The sequence below is a fragment of the Carassius gibelio genome, chromosome B7 (genome assembly GCF_023724105.1).
Source record: "Carassius gibelio isolate Cgi1373 ecotype wild population from Czech Republic chromosome B7, carGib1.2-hapl.c, whole genome shotgun sequence".
Classification (NCBI taxonomy): Eukaryota; Metazoa; Chordata; class Actinopteri; order Cypriniformes; family Cyprinidae; genus Carassius; species Carassius gibelio.
Window position 1 is genome coordinate 10,120,724 of NC_068402.1, and position 21,328 is coordinate 10,142,051.

General features: G+C 38.2%; 1 protein-coding gene across 1 annotated transcript; it reads left to right on the forward strand.

The window, feature by feature from the left end:
• Window positions 1–66: 66 nt before the first annotated feature.
• LOC127961908 (H(+)/Cl(-) exchange transporter 5) lies at window positions 67–18,872 on the forward strand. The gene is made up of 13 exons (XM_052561217.1): window positions 67–416; window positions 1,336–1,468; window positions 5,021–5,169; window positions 5,242–5,341; window positions 6,402–6,589; window positions 7,789–7,911; window positions 8,543–8,749; window positions 9,123–9,203; window positions 10,388–10,951; window positions 11,739–11,925; window positions 12,225–12,623; window positions 14,700–14,916; window positions 15,924–18,872. The coding sequence occupies exons 2-13, from the start codon at window positions 1,339–1,341 to the stop codon at window positions 16,012–16,014; spliced, it is 2,436 nt and encodes an 811-aa protein (XP_052417177.1). The 5' UTR covers window positions 67–416; window positions 1,336–1,338; the 3' UTR covers window positions 16,015–18,872.
• Window positions 18,873–21,328: the final 2,456 nt, after the last annotated feature.

Genomic DNA, 21,328 nt, shown 5'->3' on the forward strand with positions numbered 1-21,328 from the left:
CATGACATGAGTACTGCTGGAGAAGAAAATGATTAATTTCACTAACTCCCCAAAACGTTGGATGGCGCTATTGACCTCCAAATACGTCAAGTTCGGACGTTCACGTTTTTGAGGAAGGGAACAGTATTGAATTAAACCCCACCTTGCCCAACGATGCATCGGCACACGGAGACCTTCCTCTTTCAACTTTATCACATGCTACAGGTCTGGGTCGGACTGAAGGCATCCGTGCTGGAGAGGCTGTGAGATGCTTTAGCCGGGTGAAGTGTGACGCACCAGTGCACGGAACTGGCAGACAGCTGTGGAAGATTACGTCGGCATTGCTTCATCGAAGGACTTTAAAATCCAGATCACAAGACTTGGCGCCTCCGTAAAGTCCAGTACTAATAGCGACCACTACCTGAAGACCCACAGTGGTATGTATCAAACTTTTTTGCTCAGATCCAGCCAAATGAGTCAATTGGACTGATCGAATCATTCAAAAGAACGAATTAGAATCGACAGAAGAGTCGCGTGACAGATAGCTAGAGAAATGACAGTTGTGTTGTTTATATGTGGTAACTATCACTTCCAAAGGTTAAAGTGTTATCAACTACTTTAACTAACTTACTCAAATAAAGGACATCATCAATAACAAGGTCACTTTATTGCTCTAGCTCTGCAATAATTGACAAACTATCTGATGACTTTAAAAGTGGTCAATAAAATCAGTATTAAGTTAGGTAACGTTAACTTACTCGGAAGCCTTTATACGATGATGTTGTGTTTTTGGAAGTTGTTTGTGTAATATTATATTAGTTGGTTTGTTGAATGTTCGCGGAGCAAGATAAAGGAAGTGGAGGAGTTTGAAACCTGAGTGAGTTTTATCATCATTTCAGAAACCTAATATAGTCAAAATGTGGGTGACCGATGCCCCACTTTGCGGTAGGTTGGAAACTTCTTATGAAATTCCTACACTACTTACTCGACTTAAAGGCTACTAATACTTACACCGCCATTGGCTTTGCAGTGTAGAGCGATTCACGAACAAATGATTCATCTGCCGGTTTTTAGGGGTTCAAAACATACAGCGCGACTAGCGTAGTCCCGATTCTTGAACGAATGACTCGTATGAGCCGATTCTTTGTAGTGAATCAGAAACACACAGCGCCAGCGTAGTTCGATTCTTGAACAAATGACTTGTATGAGCCGATTCTTTGTAGTGAATCATAAACACACAGCGCCACCAGCGTACCCAGATTCCCGAACACTAGACTCATATGAATCACTTCTTCTTAGTTTATTAATAACGCTCAGATGGACCTATGACCTTATATTCTCTCCTCTCTGACAAAGGTGATGGACAACGGAGGGTTTTGCGACGATAATTATCAGAGTGGGAGCAGTGATGATGAGCTGGTGGATATTTCCGAAGTTACAGTGGACTTCAGTGAGGATGTCCCGCCTCTGGATCGAGATTACAGCGCGGGTAGGACGCACGCACTACTAACCAATTAAATTAGGCACTTTACTTTTTTTTTTTTTTTTTCTTTAGCTTTTATGAAAGTACTTTATGCTTTGGTAAGATTGAATGATTAAGATTAACCCTTATTTTGATGTTTAGATTTTGTTTTTACAAACAATATCTGATGGAGTAATCATAGACTACAGTTTGAATGGAGTATCACACATTTGTTTTGTGTCGGTGGGATCAGATCAGTCTGTTCTCTGTGCAGATACTGATGATGCTGTGTGTCATGTCACTGACAGACTGTGTTATCATGCCAGGAAGTTCCTCTTTCATGTCTTTTTCACAATTTACACCACCTTCCTCATTTCATTCTTACTTCTTGGCTGTTTTACCATATCCTCGTTATGCCTGATTTATGAAATAAGTAAAAAAGGATTAAAAAATAGGAAAATTTAGCTTTTTATCTCACAATTCATACAGTTTCTTGCAATCTAAGAATTAATTCAGAATCCCAAAAATAACTCTGAACTGCAAGAAAAAAAAGTATGAATTGTGAGATAGTCAGCATAAACTTTTCATGTTTACATTTCACAATTCTCTGTGATTTTTTTTTTTTCCTTCAAAATTCTGAGTTTGATTCCCTTTATTATTTTATTTTTATTTTTACTTTGATCCCATGGTGGAAACAACGAGCTGTGGTTATTTTGAAATTGTTAGTTTTGAAAAAAGAAAAGGTATTTAAAATTTCTATACAAAAGTCAGTGTAGATTTCACAGCAAATAGATAATGTGCCACATCCTGAAGTGGAACATATTTGGATTTATATTTAAGGATTTTACAAAATAAAACTGTTTAAATTTTGCAGGGAAACTTTCCTGGTGTACACAGTCTACTTCATGTTTTCTGTCTGTCTTTTCCTCCTGGTAGTCTGAAGCTCCGGCCTTGATGTGTGCTGTTCCAAGGAACTTAAATGAGCACCATGGGTGTTTATGGTACTATTATGCTAGTGTAATTTTCTTTATGTGTGCATGTCTTTTGTGTGCGTGTTCAGCATGAAAACCCTTTATTTTTGATCAAACAATGGCAAAATATTAATGAGTTGTGTGTGTGCCTAGGGCAACATCATGCACTCTGCATGTTTCAGCTTTGTTTTCATTCATACACTGAGGGATAAAGAGAAAATAAAGAGAGGGAGGATGGGTGGGGAGGGGAGAGATCAATGACAAGTATTTTGGAGAATCTAGCTCGTGGAGACTCAATTCTGTCTGAGGTTTACAGCAAGCATGACACGGTTATACTGATAAATGTACAAGACACTCATGAGTCACTCATGAGTTCCAGCCTTCGTGTGCATTTGACCAATTGTCAGAACAAGTCACATGATCCACAGTTATACTTTAAAGATACCATCAACCTTTGCATAATTGAATGATTTTAAGAACTAAGTGGAGGTACAAGGAAATGTATTTTTAGGTTGAGCTGCTGTTTTCATGGTAAATGTCTATTCTCTTTCCTCCTTTTACTCAGTCTTTACTCCTTCTATTAATGTTTTTCTTCCTTAACCGGATCATAAGAAAAAGACCCAACATATGAGACCAAAGGGAACTGAAGGAGACTGTAAAGAACAGAATAATAATAGAAGCACACAGACTTGTTTTACAGAGCTGCTGGTTCCTCTTAAACCCCCATGCTTTAAACATCTTTTCCTCCTTAATGTTTTTCCAAAGTACATCAGGCTTTAATAAAGGTTTATGGGTCAAAGTCCACACTGTTCCCTTAACCTTATTTTCCCATAGATCTATTTTGAGCACTTTAATTTCCCGTTATCCCAGCCTAGTTGAGTATGATTTAGACATTCAAACATTAAAAAAGATAACCAAAAATGCAAGTGCAAGATAAAAAACAAAAAACAAAAACAAAACAAAGCTTTCCTGAGGAATGGCTAATGTTTTGATTGCAATATGACTTTTTCACCAGCTAATTACAATTTAAGATGACTCTTGCACCTATAATTAAGCACTGAAAAAGATTCTGGTGTGAGGGAAATGTTTGCTGGCCTTTTTCGCAAATTTTTGCTTTGTGCTGTCAGAGGCCTTGTTTCAAGTTGAACCTGAATCTTTGAATTTGTATCACATTCTTTCAGAACCAGTCTGAAGGACTGGTGTCTTTGTGTTAGACCGGCTAAACTTGTTTGATCTGAAACATTTAATGCGTGTTTCACTTCACTTAGTCATCAGTACAGATTCATTTTGTGTATTAGGGCTGGTCAGCATATGAAGTTTGGTATGGTCTGATGAGGCAATACCGTTTATATCGATATACCCTAAATTTCATATGAGCGCATCTGATAAAATAGCTTGTTAACGTGTAGTTTAAAGCAGTTAGCCCCATGTGCCGACAGAGATGTGGTGTGCATATCTTATATTTTACAGGTATATATTCCATCTATAAATGTTAGCAAGTCATGGAAAGATTTAATTTTGCTGTGAGGAGTGCAAGAGCCTTCTGCACACAAATCTCTCTACTAAACTTCACAGACGTTAGTGAACGAGATCGTGGGAAACAGCGCAATAGAGTAATTTTGACAAAAATAAGCATTTTGCTAAAATATTTGTTGTCGGACAATAAATGTGCAATATGTAGAAGTTTAAACCTACAAGTAAGTGTATTTTTATGATAGCACTAACTATAAAGTGACTAATGGGGGAATTAAAATAGCACCTACAGTAAGTCTGTGCTTTTGGTTTTTTATTTGTTTTAAGTTTTAGTTTAGTGAATTTAACTGTTTAGATTGTAGTGTTAACTATGCTATGATGTAATGTAATTGTAACCCTTTTTTGCCCATAATATATAGCATAACCTACATGGTTACATCCACTGTATTTGTTTTTATAGCCTTTAATATGCATTTCATTTGTTGGACAACATTGTGCGTTTTTTTAATTTTTTTTTTTATATCCTTCCTTCTGTGAACATTCTTGGCAATAAAGCTCATTCTGTTACAACTCTGGCCAAAGCAACTTGTCTAGTTATCAATTCGCGTCTAGTCCGATCACATAGTATTGACTCTTAAATGTAGCATTCAGTTACTTCAATTATAGTTCTTCTTGGAATTAAGGATTTAGCGCTTCCAAGGTTATTCCTTGTTTCTGAGTAAACACGGTAGAAGCAACATAAAAGTGCTTTATGTTTTGTGTAAACAACACGTGTAACATTCACGGTGTATCTTGTTCTTACTGGCTTGTATTTTGACTTCATCCAGTGTTATTTGTGGTCAGCGTTTGAGGTCAACTTCAGCCCTTTTCTGTCTGGCTCTGTCAAAGTGCATTACTTATGGCCTGCCAGTGATATCACACATGCTAACAGCTCTGACTGACAATGCATTCGTGAACTGATTGTTATCTGTAATTCCTCTCAAACCACAATGGGGATTGTCCATGATTAATTGCCATTTTCTTTGCATTCTGTTTGCACAATAGAAAAATGGCATAGGCATGCACTGCTGCACACAAATATGCACAGTGTCGGCTGGTTTCCCATGAGAATTTGTTGTGTTTTTTGTCCCTGTAGGCCACTGTAAAGCAGAATGGAGGCCAAACAACAGTCCCAAGCTGATGGATCTACTGGATGACACTGTTTCTGGCATTGGCACCTATGAGGACTTCAACACCATCGACTGGGTTAGGGAGAAGTCTAAAGACCGAGATCGGCATAGAGAGGTGAGCGGGAATAAAACTGCTTCTGAAACCTCACCCTTGAGTTCCTGCTGTAACACCTCATTGTTCTTTCAGATCGCCAATAAGAGTAAGCAGTCCACAGTAGCCTTGCTCTTCAGCATCAGTGATGCCTTTTCTGGCTGGCTTCTGATGCTTCTCATTGGACTCATGTCAGGTCAGCCCACTTCCTGTTTGGTTCCCTACTTCCTGTTTTCTTGCGCAATGCACATCTTGATTGCTGACAGACAATTTTTTTTCCTACTAAATGGCCCCTGCTGAATACTTTTTTAATTTTACAGCACTTTCTGTGTTCATCTGAAATTATGAGATGGAAAGTGATAATAACTTTATATTTTTTTTAAAGTATTTTTTAGGTTTCTTTTCTTATAATTATGACATCATCACTTTGACTTTTTAGCTCATAATTGTGTTTGTTTGTTTTTCTCATGTCAGAAATAAAATATTACATAGAAGCATATTTCTGTCATCTAAGGATAAAGCATGCTTTGGGAAATCATAATTATAACAAAAATGTTGTATCTATGAAATACTAAGTCGTAATAATAAGATAATTCATTCAGTTATGCCCAACATTTTGACTGTCATTAATCCATTTTGTATACATTCTTTTGTCTAATTTTTGTCTTAGACTTTTTATGACTTAGAGTAATTTTTATGACTTTATGACTTAGAGTAATTATGATTTATCAAAGCATGTTTGTGTGTGTGTGTGTGTGTGTGTGTGTGTCAGAAATGGGCTTCCATATGACAAAATCAGCGAGCAGCAGTATTACTCTTGCTCATAAGTACACAACTCCTCACAACTATTTGTGACACAGGGAGAGCAATGATACCTCAAATGTTTACAAGAGATGTGCTATCACTAATCACTTTCATCACAAGATTTTAGCCTGATGGACAACATTAAAATTGAAAACAAAAAAACATGATTCTGCATTGAAGAGAGTACTAGGATCATATCTAGTATATTGTAGAAACTTTTGGATGAGCTTGTTTGATTTGGGCCAATGAGCAAACACCAAGCAATGTGCTAAAACTGCACTGTAGAAACCACACAGCAATGATCTGAAAAACTCCCAAAACATTGTAGCATTATGGTGGCGAGTCTGCATTAGCAAACACCACTCACATTCTCTTTAGATAATGTAAAAAATAGTGGTAAATCATTATTGTATAAAAAAAAAAATGAAGGTTTTGTGTCCCATGTCTCCCAGGGGCCTTGGCTGGAGGTATAGACATTGCAGCTCATTGGATGACAGACCTTAAAGAGGGTGTGTGTCTGAATGGGTTTTGGTTTAATCATGAGCACTGCTGCTGGGCTTCCAATGAGACCACCTTCCAGGAAAGAGACAAGTGTCCTCAGTGGAAAAGCTGGGCAGAACTCATGATTGGAGTCAGTGAGGTGAGTTCTGTATTTGTCTCAGACCCAGACATTCCCGTTGTGTGACAGAGATCTGTAATACCAGGATGAGAATAATACACCTGTAATCATTTCAATCATTTTATGTTGCTGTCTACTGCTTTGAATCAAATTTTGCATTCATTTTTCCAGTGACATGAGAGAACGCAAACATTCGTGGTTATGTTTTTCATAAAATATCCCATTTTTTACTGACATGTTGACAGATGAAGGATGTAAGCTGTTGTAATAAGTGTTTCCAGTTTAGCAGAATCCAAGCTCTACAGGCATATTTAGCGCAAAGATTTCCAAATAAGTGTATGGCAAAGTGTTTTGCAAAGGCTAATGAAATGAGTTCCAGGTGTCTTTCTTCACTGTGGTTAGAGTCAGGAGTTTGGGGTCAGTAACATTTTGAAAAATGTTTTGAAGAAGCAAGTCTTTTGCGATCAACAGTGATAAATTTATTTGAAGAAATATATATTAACAGTTGAATATTGAAACTGACTGACTAATTTTAACATGTTTTAAAATGTAATGTGTCACTGATTTAAAAACCCCAGTCCTAAGTTACAAGATCCTTCAGAAATGCTTCTAATCTACTGATTTGGTGCTCAGGAAATATTGAATCTTTTCGATGTTGAAGACTATCAAGCAGCTTAATCTTTTGGAAAGTGATACTTTTTGTTTCAATTGAAAGAAAAATCATTCCTATCCCCTAGTTTCTAACCCCAAACCTCTGAATTCTAGTGTATATCACCCCCTTGTGGTATGAAGACTATGCTACAATATTGTTTTTGAAGAAATGACAATAAAGCATGCATTTTAATCTTAGAGTTAATTATATTTTTACTTTTGTTATAATAAAAGGTAGTGTGCGTTTTTTGAATTGAAGCATTTATTCACATCTGAATTTAGATCATTTTTAGGATACTTAGTCTCTTACATGTTGAGGGATTATTTTAAAGACTCATAAACCAACACCTCATCGATGAACAATCCTCCTCAGTTCTTCCAGTATTCATTTTTTATTTATTATTTTTAGACTCAAAATTATAAATCAAGGTTCATAGACTTTAGAATGTGAGTAAATACTATGTACTAGCATGTAAAATTAATTGTGGCCTAGCTATGAATTTTTCCTGTAGAGGGCGCCGGTGTCTAAAATCCTTTTGTTTCACTTGGATCCTGTGTGTCTCCTGCAGGGGCCTGGATTGTATGTGGTGAATTATTTCATGTATGTGTGCTGGGCTCTTCTCTTCGCCTTCCTCGCAGTGATTCTGGTGCGAGCCTTTGCCCCTTATGCCTGCGGCTCAGGAATACCAGAGGTGAGATGCTCATCAAACACTCATACAAGCTCTTTTCCCAACAAACCACTCATTGTAGAGCTTTTCTCCAGCCGTACAATCACATTTTCTCTTCAGCTTCACTTGAAATGGGATAAAAAAAAAACACCCCTTTGTTAAGTGCACAGTAGTGAGTCAGGCTTTAATAGCTGTTTTATACCTTTAAAATCATTTTTGGTTTTTTTCAGTTTTCTATTCCAAACTGTCGGAGTAAAGTGGATACAGATTATATCTGTTTATTATAGTTTTCGACAGTTCTACAATTTTCTGTACTGTTTTCAGATGTTCAAAATGTTTTCAGATGTTCGACCACAATTGCTTCTGCTCTCTAACCTTGGCAGAAAGAACAATGAGGGGCTTTCTGACACAAGTCTCACTGTCTGTCTGACAAAACCCCATGTTAGATTATTGTATTTGTAGTGTTGATTTAAATTCATGTGGAGGAGTCGTCAGAGGAGATTTAAGGACATTTTAAATGGCCGGTTTTAAAACGATCCATTAAGACATGTCCGTGTGCCAAGAATAACTGCTTAAGTGAATAAAAACCATTCTTCAACTTATGGTCTGGAAAAATGGCCGGCTTTGAGTGATTTTGAATCCTGAATTCGTGCAGATTAAGACCATCCTGAGTGGCTTTATAATTCGGGGTTACCTGGGGAAGTGGACGTTGATCATCAAGACCATCACACTGGTGCTGGCCGTCTCGTCCGGCCTCAGTCTGGGGAAAGAGGGTCCGCTGGTTCACGTAGCCTGCTGCTGCGCAAACATCCTATGCCATTTCTTCACCAAATACCGTCGAAATGAGGCCAAGAAACGAGAGGTGAGAGGAACTGGGGCGGGAGATAAGGAGCGGAGGAATGGAGTGATGGAGAGATAAGGGAGAGGGGAGTGTGGGATAGACTGACGGAAAAGTAACAAAGTATTTTGTGTCTTGGATCAAAACTTGTAATGTAATACATTGATATAAGCCTCTTGGCTTGGACTCTTTTAACTGATGTGCTGGAAGTTGCCAGTGCCAATTTGGTAATGGAAATAGCAACAGACGAGGCTTTTTCTAGACTGTCTAGGCTTTTATTGTGTAATTCGTTGTTCACAAGTTTAGTAGGGTGAATATGCTTTTTATTGTGCATTTTAGTTAGGAAATAAGAATGTATTGGAATGTAAAGAAGTCAATATAAATGTGTGTGTATCAGGTGTTGTCTGCAGCATCTGCAGTGGGAGTGTCTGTAGCGTTCGGTGCTCCTATTGGAGGAGTGCTTTTCAGTCTGGAAGAGGTAAGCATTTTAGATTTAAGCTGTTATATACATACATAAACAAAGAGAGGTATATTTCTGACTTGTGTTACTGATTTGTTTTTCTTTTGGAGGGGTTATTAGACAATCAGCCTAAGAAACCAATATAAATCCAGATAGGCTGCTTTTTGAGTGTTTTTTTTATTTTTTATAATCGTAACCAACTGAGAGACTCTGTGAGTCAATGTGCACACACGTCATGATGATATGATTTTATTTGGCCAACTTAATTATAATAACAAAGCTGTGTCATTTTAGAAATTAATAAACAAATAAAAGCCTTTTCACTATGAACTCATCCTGGCTATAACTCCTTGATATAACGTTGTTTATGAAAAGTGTTTATCATAGATTCTTCTCATTATTATTATTATTATTATTATTATTGTCCTTTGACTTTTCTTTATGTATGGCATTTTTTATGTCATTTTGATAGACACAAAAATCTGACAAAAAAAAACATTGACACAAAAATTTACATACACATAACTGTTTAAGCGTTCAATTATTTTGTATTTTAATATAGTTTAAAATATAGTCTCCAGTGCCACATGATCCTTCAGGGATTGTTCTAATATGCTGACAAGAAACATTGGTAACTTACCTTAAAGCCTTGATGTGTTGTGAATTATTAAGGATTGTTAAAGGCTCTAATGCATATTTATTATAATGCATTATAATTATTATATTAATGTGCGTTTTAATCTATTATATCTTCTTGTAAATAATTATAACCAAATTTAAAATGCATAGTGTAACAACATATTGATAAGTGTTATGTGTTAAACTGTGGTTAGAATTATTCATGACTATGCATAAGGTGCATTAGAAGGCATAATTAATGTATGATAACTAATGTTATAACGCATTAAACATAAAGGCTTTAAGTTAAGTGTCAACATGTTATCGATGTTGAAAGCAGTCATGCTGGTTAATTTTTCTGAGGAAACCTTCACGCTTCTTTTCATGATTCTTTGATGAATAGAAAATTTTATCTTTTGATTTAATGTGTAATAAACTGAAGTAATGTGTAATTTGATGTAACGTGTCCTTGCTGAATACATGTATTCATTTTTTCTGACTTTTCACTGACCCCAAACTAAATATCGAAATCTTAAATTGTGAAAACATCTGCTGAACATATTTCTCCTGCATTTCTTTGACAGGTCAGCTACTACTTTCCTCTGAAGACTCTGTGGCGTTCTTTCTTCGCTGCTCTGGTCGCAGCATTCACCCTCCGCTCCATTAATCCCTTCGGCAACAGCCGATTGGTCCTTTTCTACGTGGAGTTCCACACTCCCTGGCATCTTCTGGAACTCATACCTTTTGTGCTTTTGGGCATCTTCGGTGGCCTTTGGGGGGCTTTCTTTATTCGTGCTAACATTGCCTGGTGCCGTCTCCGAAAGAACACCAGCCTTGGACGCTACCCTGTCCTTGAGGTTGTGGTGGTCGCCCTGTTAACAGCATTACTAGCGTTCCCAATCGAGTACACCAAGATGAGCAGCAGCGAACTGATCTCAGAGCTGTTTAATGACTGTGGTCTCCTGGACTCATCGAAACTCTGCGGCTACACCAGTAACGGTGGAAGCACATCAGGAAGTGTTAATGCCACTGCTGCTAATGGTCTGGGGGCTCGGCTGGCAGGGCCGGGTCTCTATACAGCTATGTGGCAGCTAGCTCTCGCTCTGGTCTTAAAGATGGTCTTCACTGTGGTTACATTTGGCATGAAGGTAAAAGACCCAGATGTATTTTCTGAAGGCAAAACAGATTCAAATATCAGGATAAAACCACTAAATGAGTCAATATAATATAAATAATAGTTTAATACCACAGATTTACCGTGGTACAATGTTTTTATTTATTTATTTTTTCATTTCAGTTTTAGTAATTTTGCTATGTGACTTGTCGTTTTTATTTGTTCAAGAATTTGTAAAGATTTCTGTTCAGGTTTATTTTTAGTTATTGTAGTTCTTCAACTTCAAAATTTTATTTGATTGCGAGGCAAGATTTCTTATTTATTATAATAGTATTAAATAAGTAAATTAATAAATATGTTTATATATGTATTAAATTATACATATATAAACATATTTATTAATTTACTTATTTAATACTATATTCAAGACTTTTAAATTAAAATACAAAATTATTTATCTAATATTTTTACTTTATTTTAATTAGTGAAAACAATCATTATTCATGGTTTTCAATTTTATTAACCATACTGTATACAATTATGTGTTTCAAAAATATTATATTATTTTATTAATATTATTATTAAAAAATTTGGTTCATCATCTGAGATTGTTTATTTGTTTGTTGTCTTGGGTTATCTATTAATATTAATACTCTCAGTACCAGAGGTTGGCATCATAAGAAAGAAAGGCAACAATGTGGTATTGATTCAGCCCAGTCACAACAGAACTTAAAAAATGTTTTGAGAAGTTGGCAGAGCATATCAAGTGAGCTCTGTCATCTCTATCTTTTAATACTGTCTTGCTCTTGTTCTCTCTCCAGGTGCCCTCAGGTTTATTCATACCCAGTATGGCGGTGGGGGCCATTGCAGGCCGACTTCTTGGAGTGTGCATGGAGCAACTGGCCATACGCCACCACGAACAGGACATTTTCAGAGGCTGGTGCTCTCCAGGGGCCGACTGCATCACGCCGGGTCTGTACGCCATGGTGGGCGCAGCAGCCTGTCTGGGTGAGGGGTGAATCTTCTGCAACTCTGTGAAAATGTCTTGAACATTAATTTTCCAGATGATTTATTTTTCACCTCGCAACCAAATTGCCTTGTGCAGTCTTCCATGCAGAAGCATTTAATGGTGCCTTTCAGAAATATAGCTTGACCTTGCAGAGCCATTGATTCTGTCGCATTTTTAATGAAGTGTTCTTAGTTTTATAATTTGCATTAGAGACTATTAAATCACTACATTAGGCTATATGCTACATTGTCAAATTAGCAAGCAAGAGCTTTTTTTTCTTTTCTCATTTCTACTCTAGGTGGTGTGACCCGTATGACTGTCTCTCTGGTGGTCATTATGTTCGAGCTGACGGGAGGTTTAGAGTACATCGTGCCCCTCATGGCTGCCGCCATGACCAGCAAATGGGTCGCAGACGCTCTGGGTCGTGAGAGCATCTACGAGGCCCACATCCGCCTCAACGGTTACCCTTTCCTGGAGGCAAAAGAAGAATTCCGTCACAAGACTCTTGCCACAGATGTGATGCGTCCACGGCGGGGCGACCCACCGCTGTCTGTGCTGACGGAGAGTGAGATGACTGTAGAGGAGGTGGAGAGACTCATCGCAGACACCACCTACAGCGGCTTTCCTGTGGTGATCTCCCAGCAGTCTCCCAGATTGGTGGGCTTTGTGTTGAGGAGGGATCTGGTCATATCCTTAGGTGAGAGTTTTTTTATTGGTCACTCCACCTATTTATGCTATTTACAGGGTTTTCTCAGTCAGAGAAAACAAGTGGTGTATGAACAAAAGTCACAGTTAAAGAGGAAGTAAAGCAGTCAGTCCCTTTATTTAGTAAACTGATTTCTACTTTAAATGTTTTTAAATGTTTTTGGTTTTCACCATAATTTTAATGAATATCCAACGTCAAAATGTCACAAAGTTTTGGCGTAAACAAATGCTCAATAAAATACCGTTCATGTCCCATCTTAGTTATTTGAGATCTTTGATGAATATTTGCATTGCAGAGGCTCGCTCACCAGTAGTGGTATGCAACACATTTCATGTTCACTTGCGAATACAATTAGCTCATCTACTGTTAACTGGACGCCAAACCTAATCACCTTTCGGAGCGATCGGGCTAGAGCTGCTTCCTTAAGAAAGCTTATCATTCTCACATGTTTTAAGTCTTGTCAGTTTAAGCATTTAAGTCTTTTAAGCCATTCAAGTGCAAGACAATGCAAAAGAGAGTTCAATGCGGTACTTGTGCACTGTGATGGATCGTTTCTGTCCGCGTGCATGCAACAACCTGCAGCTCAGACAGCACGCGAGTATCAATAATGTACCATAACGTTATTGTTGCTCGGTATTATCATCTCAGATGCATAAGCATTTGCACTTATTTTGGGCTCAACTTTTCACTCCAAAATTTGTCTTCCTCCAAAACAAGCGTGTTGAATAAGTAAAGAAATGCTTATTTACTTCACTGGCCAAGCGAGCAAACCAACCCTGTGACATCACGCATTTTTTCTTTAAAATGGTTACATTAGTAGTGTTTTTTTTGTTTAGTTTTTTGTTTAAGTAGAAATCAGTTTACTTAATAATGTAAACCTGACTGCTTCACTTCATCTATAAGACTTACAAAATGTGCCACTGTCCTCATTAATAATAATAAATATTGTTTGAGCACCAAATCAGTATATTAGAAATGATTTCTAAAGAATCATGTGACACTGGAGCGGTGGCTGCTAAAAAGTCAACTTTGCGATACAGGACTAAATAATATTGTAAAACGAATGAAAATGTTACAGTTTGTGTGGGTGGATATATATATATATATATATATATATATATATATATATATAATATATAAATATATATATATATATATATATATATATATATATATATATATATAGATAGATAGATAGATAGATAGATAGATAGATATATCAATTAAATGCAGTAGCCTTGGTGGGCAGAAGAGACTTATACATATGATTAGTATTATTTATGAAGATTTATGAAGTTAGAATAAGACACGTATGGCCACCAAGGCTGCATTTATTGTAAAACTGTAATATTGATAAATTAATTAATTCCAGTCTTTAGTTTCACATGATCCTTCAGAAATGCATTTGAATATGCTGATTGGCTGCCCAATAAACATTTATTTCTATTATCAATGTTGAAAACCATATCTTTTGTTGAAGCTGTGATACAGTATCTTCAAATGTTTGGGTTAAGTTTGATTAAAAAGAACGGAATAAAATGTTAACCTACTCTTACATTATTTCTAGTCCATATTTTCTGTAGAAATTGCTTGCAGGTCATCATGACATCAGTTTGACTGCCAGAGTCTTACAAACCAGCCAACTTACTGATGCAACCGACTACAGGCTCAAAGTAGTGTTTTTTCTGATATTTAGGGAGATCAAGTTTTGCCCGAGGATATCTTATTTTCTTACGTCTAAATGTTTCAAATAAAACCCTTGATTATCAGTCCAAGAGTTGATACCACAGAGATTTTGTCAGCCTGGCGCCTTGTAAGTGCAACTTTGTTTCCTGGATGACTGATTTAAAACTGTTGTACACTGAATCCAAGACGTTTTGGAGTGACCAGCCAATCAGATTGGACACAGTGATTTCAGCCAGTTCTTTCTAGTTTGGCGTGCAATAAGATGGTTTCTGAAAAGTCCATGGGCTGCCATAGAATTTTGCTAATTAACCCTTGTTTTAACTGATGTAGTAGTGTTAAGTTTATCCAGCTAACTTCCCTGTTTTTGTTTTTTCATCTTAGAAAATGCCCGGCGGCATCAGGAGGGTGTGGTCAGCATGTCTCCCGTCCTGTTCACTGAATGTGATCCACCCCTGTCACCCAGTGCTCCTCCTGCAGTCAAACTGCGCAGCATCTTAGACCTCAGCCCCTTTACGGTCACTGTGCACACGCCCATGGAAATCGTAGTGGACATCTTCCGCAAGCTCGGCCTGCGGCAGTGCCTCGTCATTCATAACGGGTGAGTCTGTGGACATGGATGATGTGCACAGCTGTCTGGTCTGTCTGAAGCAGTAGCCGAGATACAAGTGTAGCAGATATTTGTTTTCTCCCATGAGAAGCAGACTTAGGCTGTCATTTTTTAGATTTGACGAGGACAAAGAGAAATCTACCAAGCATTAAGGGCAAAACATGTGGCAGCCACAGTGCGCAGACTTCTAAAATAACCTAATTTGGACATAACAGCATCACAGTCTGATAAGGTTTAAGAACAGAGCTGTTGTCTCCGGTTTGCAGGTAGACTGTTTGTTAATCTTTGTTTAAATATGAGTCAGCCCAAGCAGAAGGGCTTTCTCATCCAAATCTTTGTTCCTCCAAGATTTCTTCTGCATCCACAACTACATAAACATCTTGGAGAGTTTTTCCTCTGCACTCTTGGCATCGGATTGCTCACTAGCTGCTTTGAAACGGTCTGCATTGTGAATAGCGCTATACAAATACATTGACCTCAGAAATACACTGCAAATATCCAGTGTAGCACTGATTAAATAAAATAATCTCAGCACTTCTGAGATGAGGGCCGTTATAAAAGCCCATTTTGAGTTTCTGTTTTTTTTTTTTCACAAATGTCCTTTCTTATAAGCGCGCTCCCTACCATATTTGTCCAAAACATCTGAAGCTGATTCTTGCTGGAGTTGTTTTGCCTTTTAAAGTGTGTGTTTTAATCGGGTCCCGATGTCAAGCAGATCAACGTGGCTGTTGGTCTTTTCTCGGATTCCTGTGATCCACCCTTCAAGTCTATCTAGCACAATAAAAGGAAATGACATAATATAAAAAGCAAGAAGACTGGAAACACACGCACACACTTTGAACATGTGGCCTTGAACTTCTATGCAAACACAGTCTCTCTCATGCATATGTTAACAAGGACCATCTGTTCAATAATTGTCTGTTTGATTTGTGTGACTTGACAGCTCAGTGATTTGTATTAATTAAAAACAAGAATCCTTTTTCTCCCTCTCTTTTCAGGCGCTTGCTGGGAATCATCACTAAAAAGGACATTCTTAAACACATGGCGCTGATGGCCAACAGAGACCCGGATTCAATCCTCTTCAACTGAAGACTCTCAAGACTGAATAGACACTCCTGCACGCACACACAAACACACAGAGGGCTGAATCATCCTGTGATGATGATGATGATGGTGGTGGTGGTGGTAGGACCGTGTGTGTCGCTGAGGTACTGCTATTATACAGTGGTGTGAGAGTGGCCTAAGGCAGCTTTTCACCCTTCCACCACTGGACCTGTTCAAACAGGAGCTGTTTAGCCTCTCTGGAGGCTATAGAGACAAAAAAAAGCTGTCCTCACACACCTGTGAACCTCATATCAGGCCTGATCTGACTGGTTGCCATCAGGACCTGCTGTATGTGGACCAAATGCTTTTTCCTGCCTACATCTATGGGGATCAAAGACTTCTTTTTGTACTTTTTTTTTTTTTTTCATTTACAGTGCTTCATTCTACTTAAAAAGTAGCTTGAACTAGCTTGAGATGGTTGCTAGTCTCCCAGGCTGATCTGGGTTGCTGGTTTTGGGCATTTATCTGAATGAATGAGACCGTTTTAAGCCAGCCAACAATCTAATAGTAGTTTAAGCTATTTTTTTTTAGCAGGGTTTCCATCCCTGGAGTGACGTTTGACCTCGAGAGGAACTTCAGAAGGGTGAGAACATTCCTGAGATGATCTGGGAAACGTGCGTTAAGGGTGTCTTGTCAGAACCTGCATGTGTCGAGCGATCCCTGTGGGAAGATGTGCCGCCTTTTGTAGAAGTGCATTGAGATTTGGTGTATCATGTTGAAGTCACATAGATGCACTTACTCTTTCTCATTTATACATACTAGCAAAACTCCCTCAGTAGTGCCGTTCCTCTGTTTCTCAGTCTTCGAGAAGGAGGCTTTGAAGATAACATGCCACTTTTGAAAAGTTTATATGTGCATTTGACTTCAACCGGACAGAAGCCAGTGTTGATTTTTATGGGGCATTAAAAGGATGGCTCGTCCCAAAATACTGTAATTTACTCACCATTTTGACCTTCCAAACCTGTATGGCTCCCTTTTCTTCTTTGAAACATAAAATAAGACGTTTCGAGAGAGTCTTAGTGGCATTTTTGTTGATTTGATGAAAACCATTAGCAACTACAACTGCTTCGTTACCAAACTCTTCAAAGTCTGTTCTTTTGTGTTCACGAGGGTGAATAAAAAATGACCGAATTTTCCTTCTTGTTTGAACTAAGCCTTCAATACTTATGTTCTCCCTCTGTCGTTCTGCTATTACAACAAGCTAAAACCACTGGCATATGTTTTCCAAATAGTTTGTAGTGACTGCCAAACAACCAATTTCCATTCAGCTTCCCAAACTGCAAATCCCGCTTGGCACCACCAGGAGGCACTATCTCACAGACCGGCCATTCTGGACATTGTGCGCCATCTGATTGATTCCTGGCCTGGTTCGCTCGCTGGGTGTGTTGCGGCATGCTCTCATGTCATTACCTTCGGGACTCTTTACATTCCCCCAACACCTTTATGCTCATATTGAGCACCTGGGTCCCTCCATGCTGTCTTTGGAGATGCGAATCCATTCCTCTGTCCATCACACTCGCTGTCTTTCTCATGTAACCGCGCTGTCGTCCTCAGACAACCTCAGCGAAGCATCTCCAGGCAACTCCCTCGTTTGTCCATGAGGATCCGATCATGACATAACGAGATCCTCCCTGTAATGAAAGGGCTAAACACATACTCAAGTCCATTTCCTTTGCACACTTGTTTGACTTTTGTCTCTGCGTGTTTTAAAAACCTCCACCCTGCCGTTTTTTTTTTTTTTTTTTTTATGCATTGAAATTTGGGTTGTTCATGACCTATTGAAGACATTTGATTCTTTTCATGCCTGTTCATAGCACTCTCTTTCCCTGCTCGCCGTAATTCCCGTGAGCTGGATTCGGGGCATAGAGGTCGTAGAGGGCTATTGTTCCTATTCGCTCCTGCTCGTCTGGGCTCCCGGTCGCCAGGATGTCCCCCGACCGCTTTCCTCAAGGACCGTCACGCAGCCCAGACCGCCTTCTACTCTTAGAAAGACAATTTCCGGTCCAGTCTTTAAACAACAGCCAATTCTGAACAGTTATAATAGAGCGGGGGGGAAAAAAGAAATTCTTGCGCTCTGATTACTGAAAGAAAAGGTGTGTGTGTGTGTGTATTTGTGTGGGGGGCCGTAAGGGTGTTGGGAAGGAGAGATTATGCTTCCTTGGAAAACATGGGAATATGGGAGGAGGGAGAGGAGAAAAGGTTAATTAAACGGTGTTCACTGGTCAGTGGAGGTATCGTTTCACAAAGGTCTCTTCTGTGTCACACGGGGGTTATTGGAGAGACTTGGCACGAAGGACTTCCACTCATTCCTGCAATCCGGGTGGGTGCTGAGCCTCTTTGCGCTGTAACCCAACACTCGATTGGTGCAGAAGGAGCCGAGCCAGGACCGGGACCAAATTAAATGTTGTAATGTAAAACAGGAGACCTCCTATGTTCTTATCTACAGAACATAGGCCGCTTCTAACTTTTCAACTCAGGAAGCAACAAGTAAACAGCTGTTTAGATGTCTTTCTCTATGCAAACACTCTGTTTAGTGCCGAAGACAAACGTTAAACCTGAGTAAACTGCTTTTACAGGCATCCGTGAGCATGTTTACGATGTATATCCAAAGAAACCTGTGATTTCTCTCGCGAAAAAGGCAATACGTTTATTACCAAATTGCTTGGAAGGAAAAGAAATATGCTTTTTTTAGAGATGAAGTACCTGTTGTTTTATTGTTAACTTTAATATGTATTTATTTGCACAAAAGTGTTTTCTAATGCAGTATTTGTACATGACTGTGATTATATCATGTTGTCAAATGAACTTTTGTCCATCTGAATAAATCTGAATGATGCATTCCACGCAGACTGCATTCATCCTGAGGTCAAAGAGTATGTGTTTACGCTTCAGATATATATAAAGAATCAATGTGGTTTTACGTTTTTGGTTAATCTTGCATAATCAAAGACTCCAGGACATTAAAATTCCAGAAATTGGAGCATTTTTATTCCCTCGAATCCCAAATTGCTCTGGTTGTAGAAACAGACCCACGCTGATTCGTGTTAAATGTGGTATTTCAAGGAAATTGCTGAGGGTCTCTTAAAACACCACAGGATTGTGAGGCGCGTCTTGTTTGATATTGCTTCTGAACTCGGACTTTCTCACACCTTTTGAAGGCCAATGTTTTATTAACTATTACTTTGTAACTGTATTAGCGATATTGTCTTTTGAAAAAGCACAAATGCTTCTTAAAGTTGCAACAGTATATGTCTTTTTTTCTTTTTTTGTAAGTTGTTCACAGATGATTTAGAGAAGAATTTTACATGGATCTTTGAACAAAACACCCTTAATTCTTCAGTTCAGGTTCATTTAAAACAAGGATCGCTGTTATGTACTTAGTTTGTTCTGAACTTCTAACCTCAAGTATTAAACTTCAGCACATTACTTACCCTGCCATTAATGCTTTGAGATGGGTAACACATGGAAGCCGTTTCTGCATCAGAGTAGAAATAAAAAAGTAATTGCAACTTTATATTTAACAAATTCAGCCTTATGTTTCTCAAAATCTGATACTATATCCTGAAATGTGAGAGAACTGCACCTGTGACTTAATATCTTACATTTGCACTTATATATCACATTACCTTTTATCTTAAACCTTTTCTTTGGTCTGATTTTAATAAATATATATTTGTATTCTTTTTTTTAATAAATATTAGGCACAAGCAGGCTTCCAGAGCAGTGTTGTTAGTGTTAACAATCAGTAAAAATTATGTAAATTTGTTACATTCATTTAAATAAAATATAAATATTAGATGCAAAAGTTATTCTTCAGCTTATTTTATTTTTTTCAGTTAAAAGCTGAAAAAGGTGACGTCTAATTTTCATGTAAGTACCATAATTACAAACAAGGGGGAAAATTCAATACAAATAAAATTAAAAAGTAAGCTTAAAAACCTTATCAAATTTTCATCACATGACAATGTTGCTAAAACTTAAAATGAAAATACAAAAATCTATTTAAAATATGAATAAATTCTATTATAGTATAGAAATGATACAAAAATAATACTTCTCTATATGAGATCTAGCTTCACACACACAAAGTTCGATTGGCTTGGGCCACTAACCACCTAAAACTATTTAGCAACCACATGGCAACCACTTAAAACATCTTGGCAACCATATAACAACACCATGACATTGTGCAAACACCTGTGTAAACAGCTGTTTAGCTGAGGTAAATGCCTATGCAAATACACTACACACTAACAAAATGTTTTTTTTTGGGGGGGTAGGCAATTGTTTTTAGAAAATGTAAAAATTGTGACAAACTGGCCTAATTTCTGCGTCTCAGACAGGATATGTGCCTGCTCTCCACTGTGTCAACTGTCCTGTTTGTTAATTTGTGTTTACTCTTTCCAGGCCATGCACAAATGATTGAGATAAGTGAATCCTGTGTGTGTGTGTGTGTGCTGAGATGTTGAGCGATTCGGACAGCGTCTGGATGCGATTCCTGTGACATTCCGGAGTGTTCGGGTGGATTCTGGGAATTGGGGAGGACAAGGTTGGGTTTTTGAATAGGAATGCTTGGTGGTCTTAATGAATGGCAGAAAAGCCACATATGAGTGACGGATTGCTAGGGAGCGCTGGCGAGGGGAATGTGTGATGAGTTGTTGGGAGTGAGGGTATATTTGTGCAGGCGGGAACAAGGGCAGTCTGGGTGCTCAGTGTGTGTGTTTCTGACCGTGTGTGTGTGGCCACATTTAAAAGCGAGCAGACTGGTGTGTGGTCAGTGCTGAGTTAGTCAAATGGTGTGTGGCCTGTGAGTGTGCTTTGTTTTTTGTGATGGTGAGACATTGGGACCCCAAGCAGGAGTGAGTATGATGGTGACTCATAGCTGGTTGTCTAGAAGACTTATGAGAACAGAGAGCTGGGGAGTGATCTTACGCTTGGATCTGAGTGTATGTGGGTTTTCATCTGACAAAATATCCCTTTAGGGACGGTCCCAATGGTGAATATGCTTCATACGCAGGGGCGCAGTAGTCATTATCTGGCAATGTATTCTAAGAGCTTTGTTTATCTTGGCCTTAGTGTAAAGAATAAATTGTGGCTGCCCTTATAAAATGATAGAAATATTTAGCAATGATCAAATGGTAAAGTGGGTTAGTGAGGATTCTAATATAGTTTGCATCCACTTACCTGTTTTTTTAGTAAATAAGTTATGACTGCTTGGTGAGCATTATATGAGTAATATTCTTGAGACGTGCTGATAAGGTTTTAATGTGATCCCCAACTTTTAAGATCATGTCCTAGT

Bases quoted from the DNA above. Each gene is read 5' to 3' on its own strand.
- LOC127961908 (XM_052561217.1), top strand. From the start codon at position 1,339: ATGGACAACGGAGGGTTTTGCGACGATAATTATCAGAGTGGGAGCAGT. The intron at 9,204-10,387 runs GTAAGCATTTTA...TTTCTTTGACAG, and splicing joins TGCTTTTCAGTCTGGAAGAG to GTCAGCTACTACTTTCCTCT. The intron at 10,952-11,738 runs GTAAAAGACCCA...TTCTCTCTCCAG, and splicing joins TGGTTACATTTGGCATGAAG to GTGCCCTCAGGTTTATTCAT.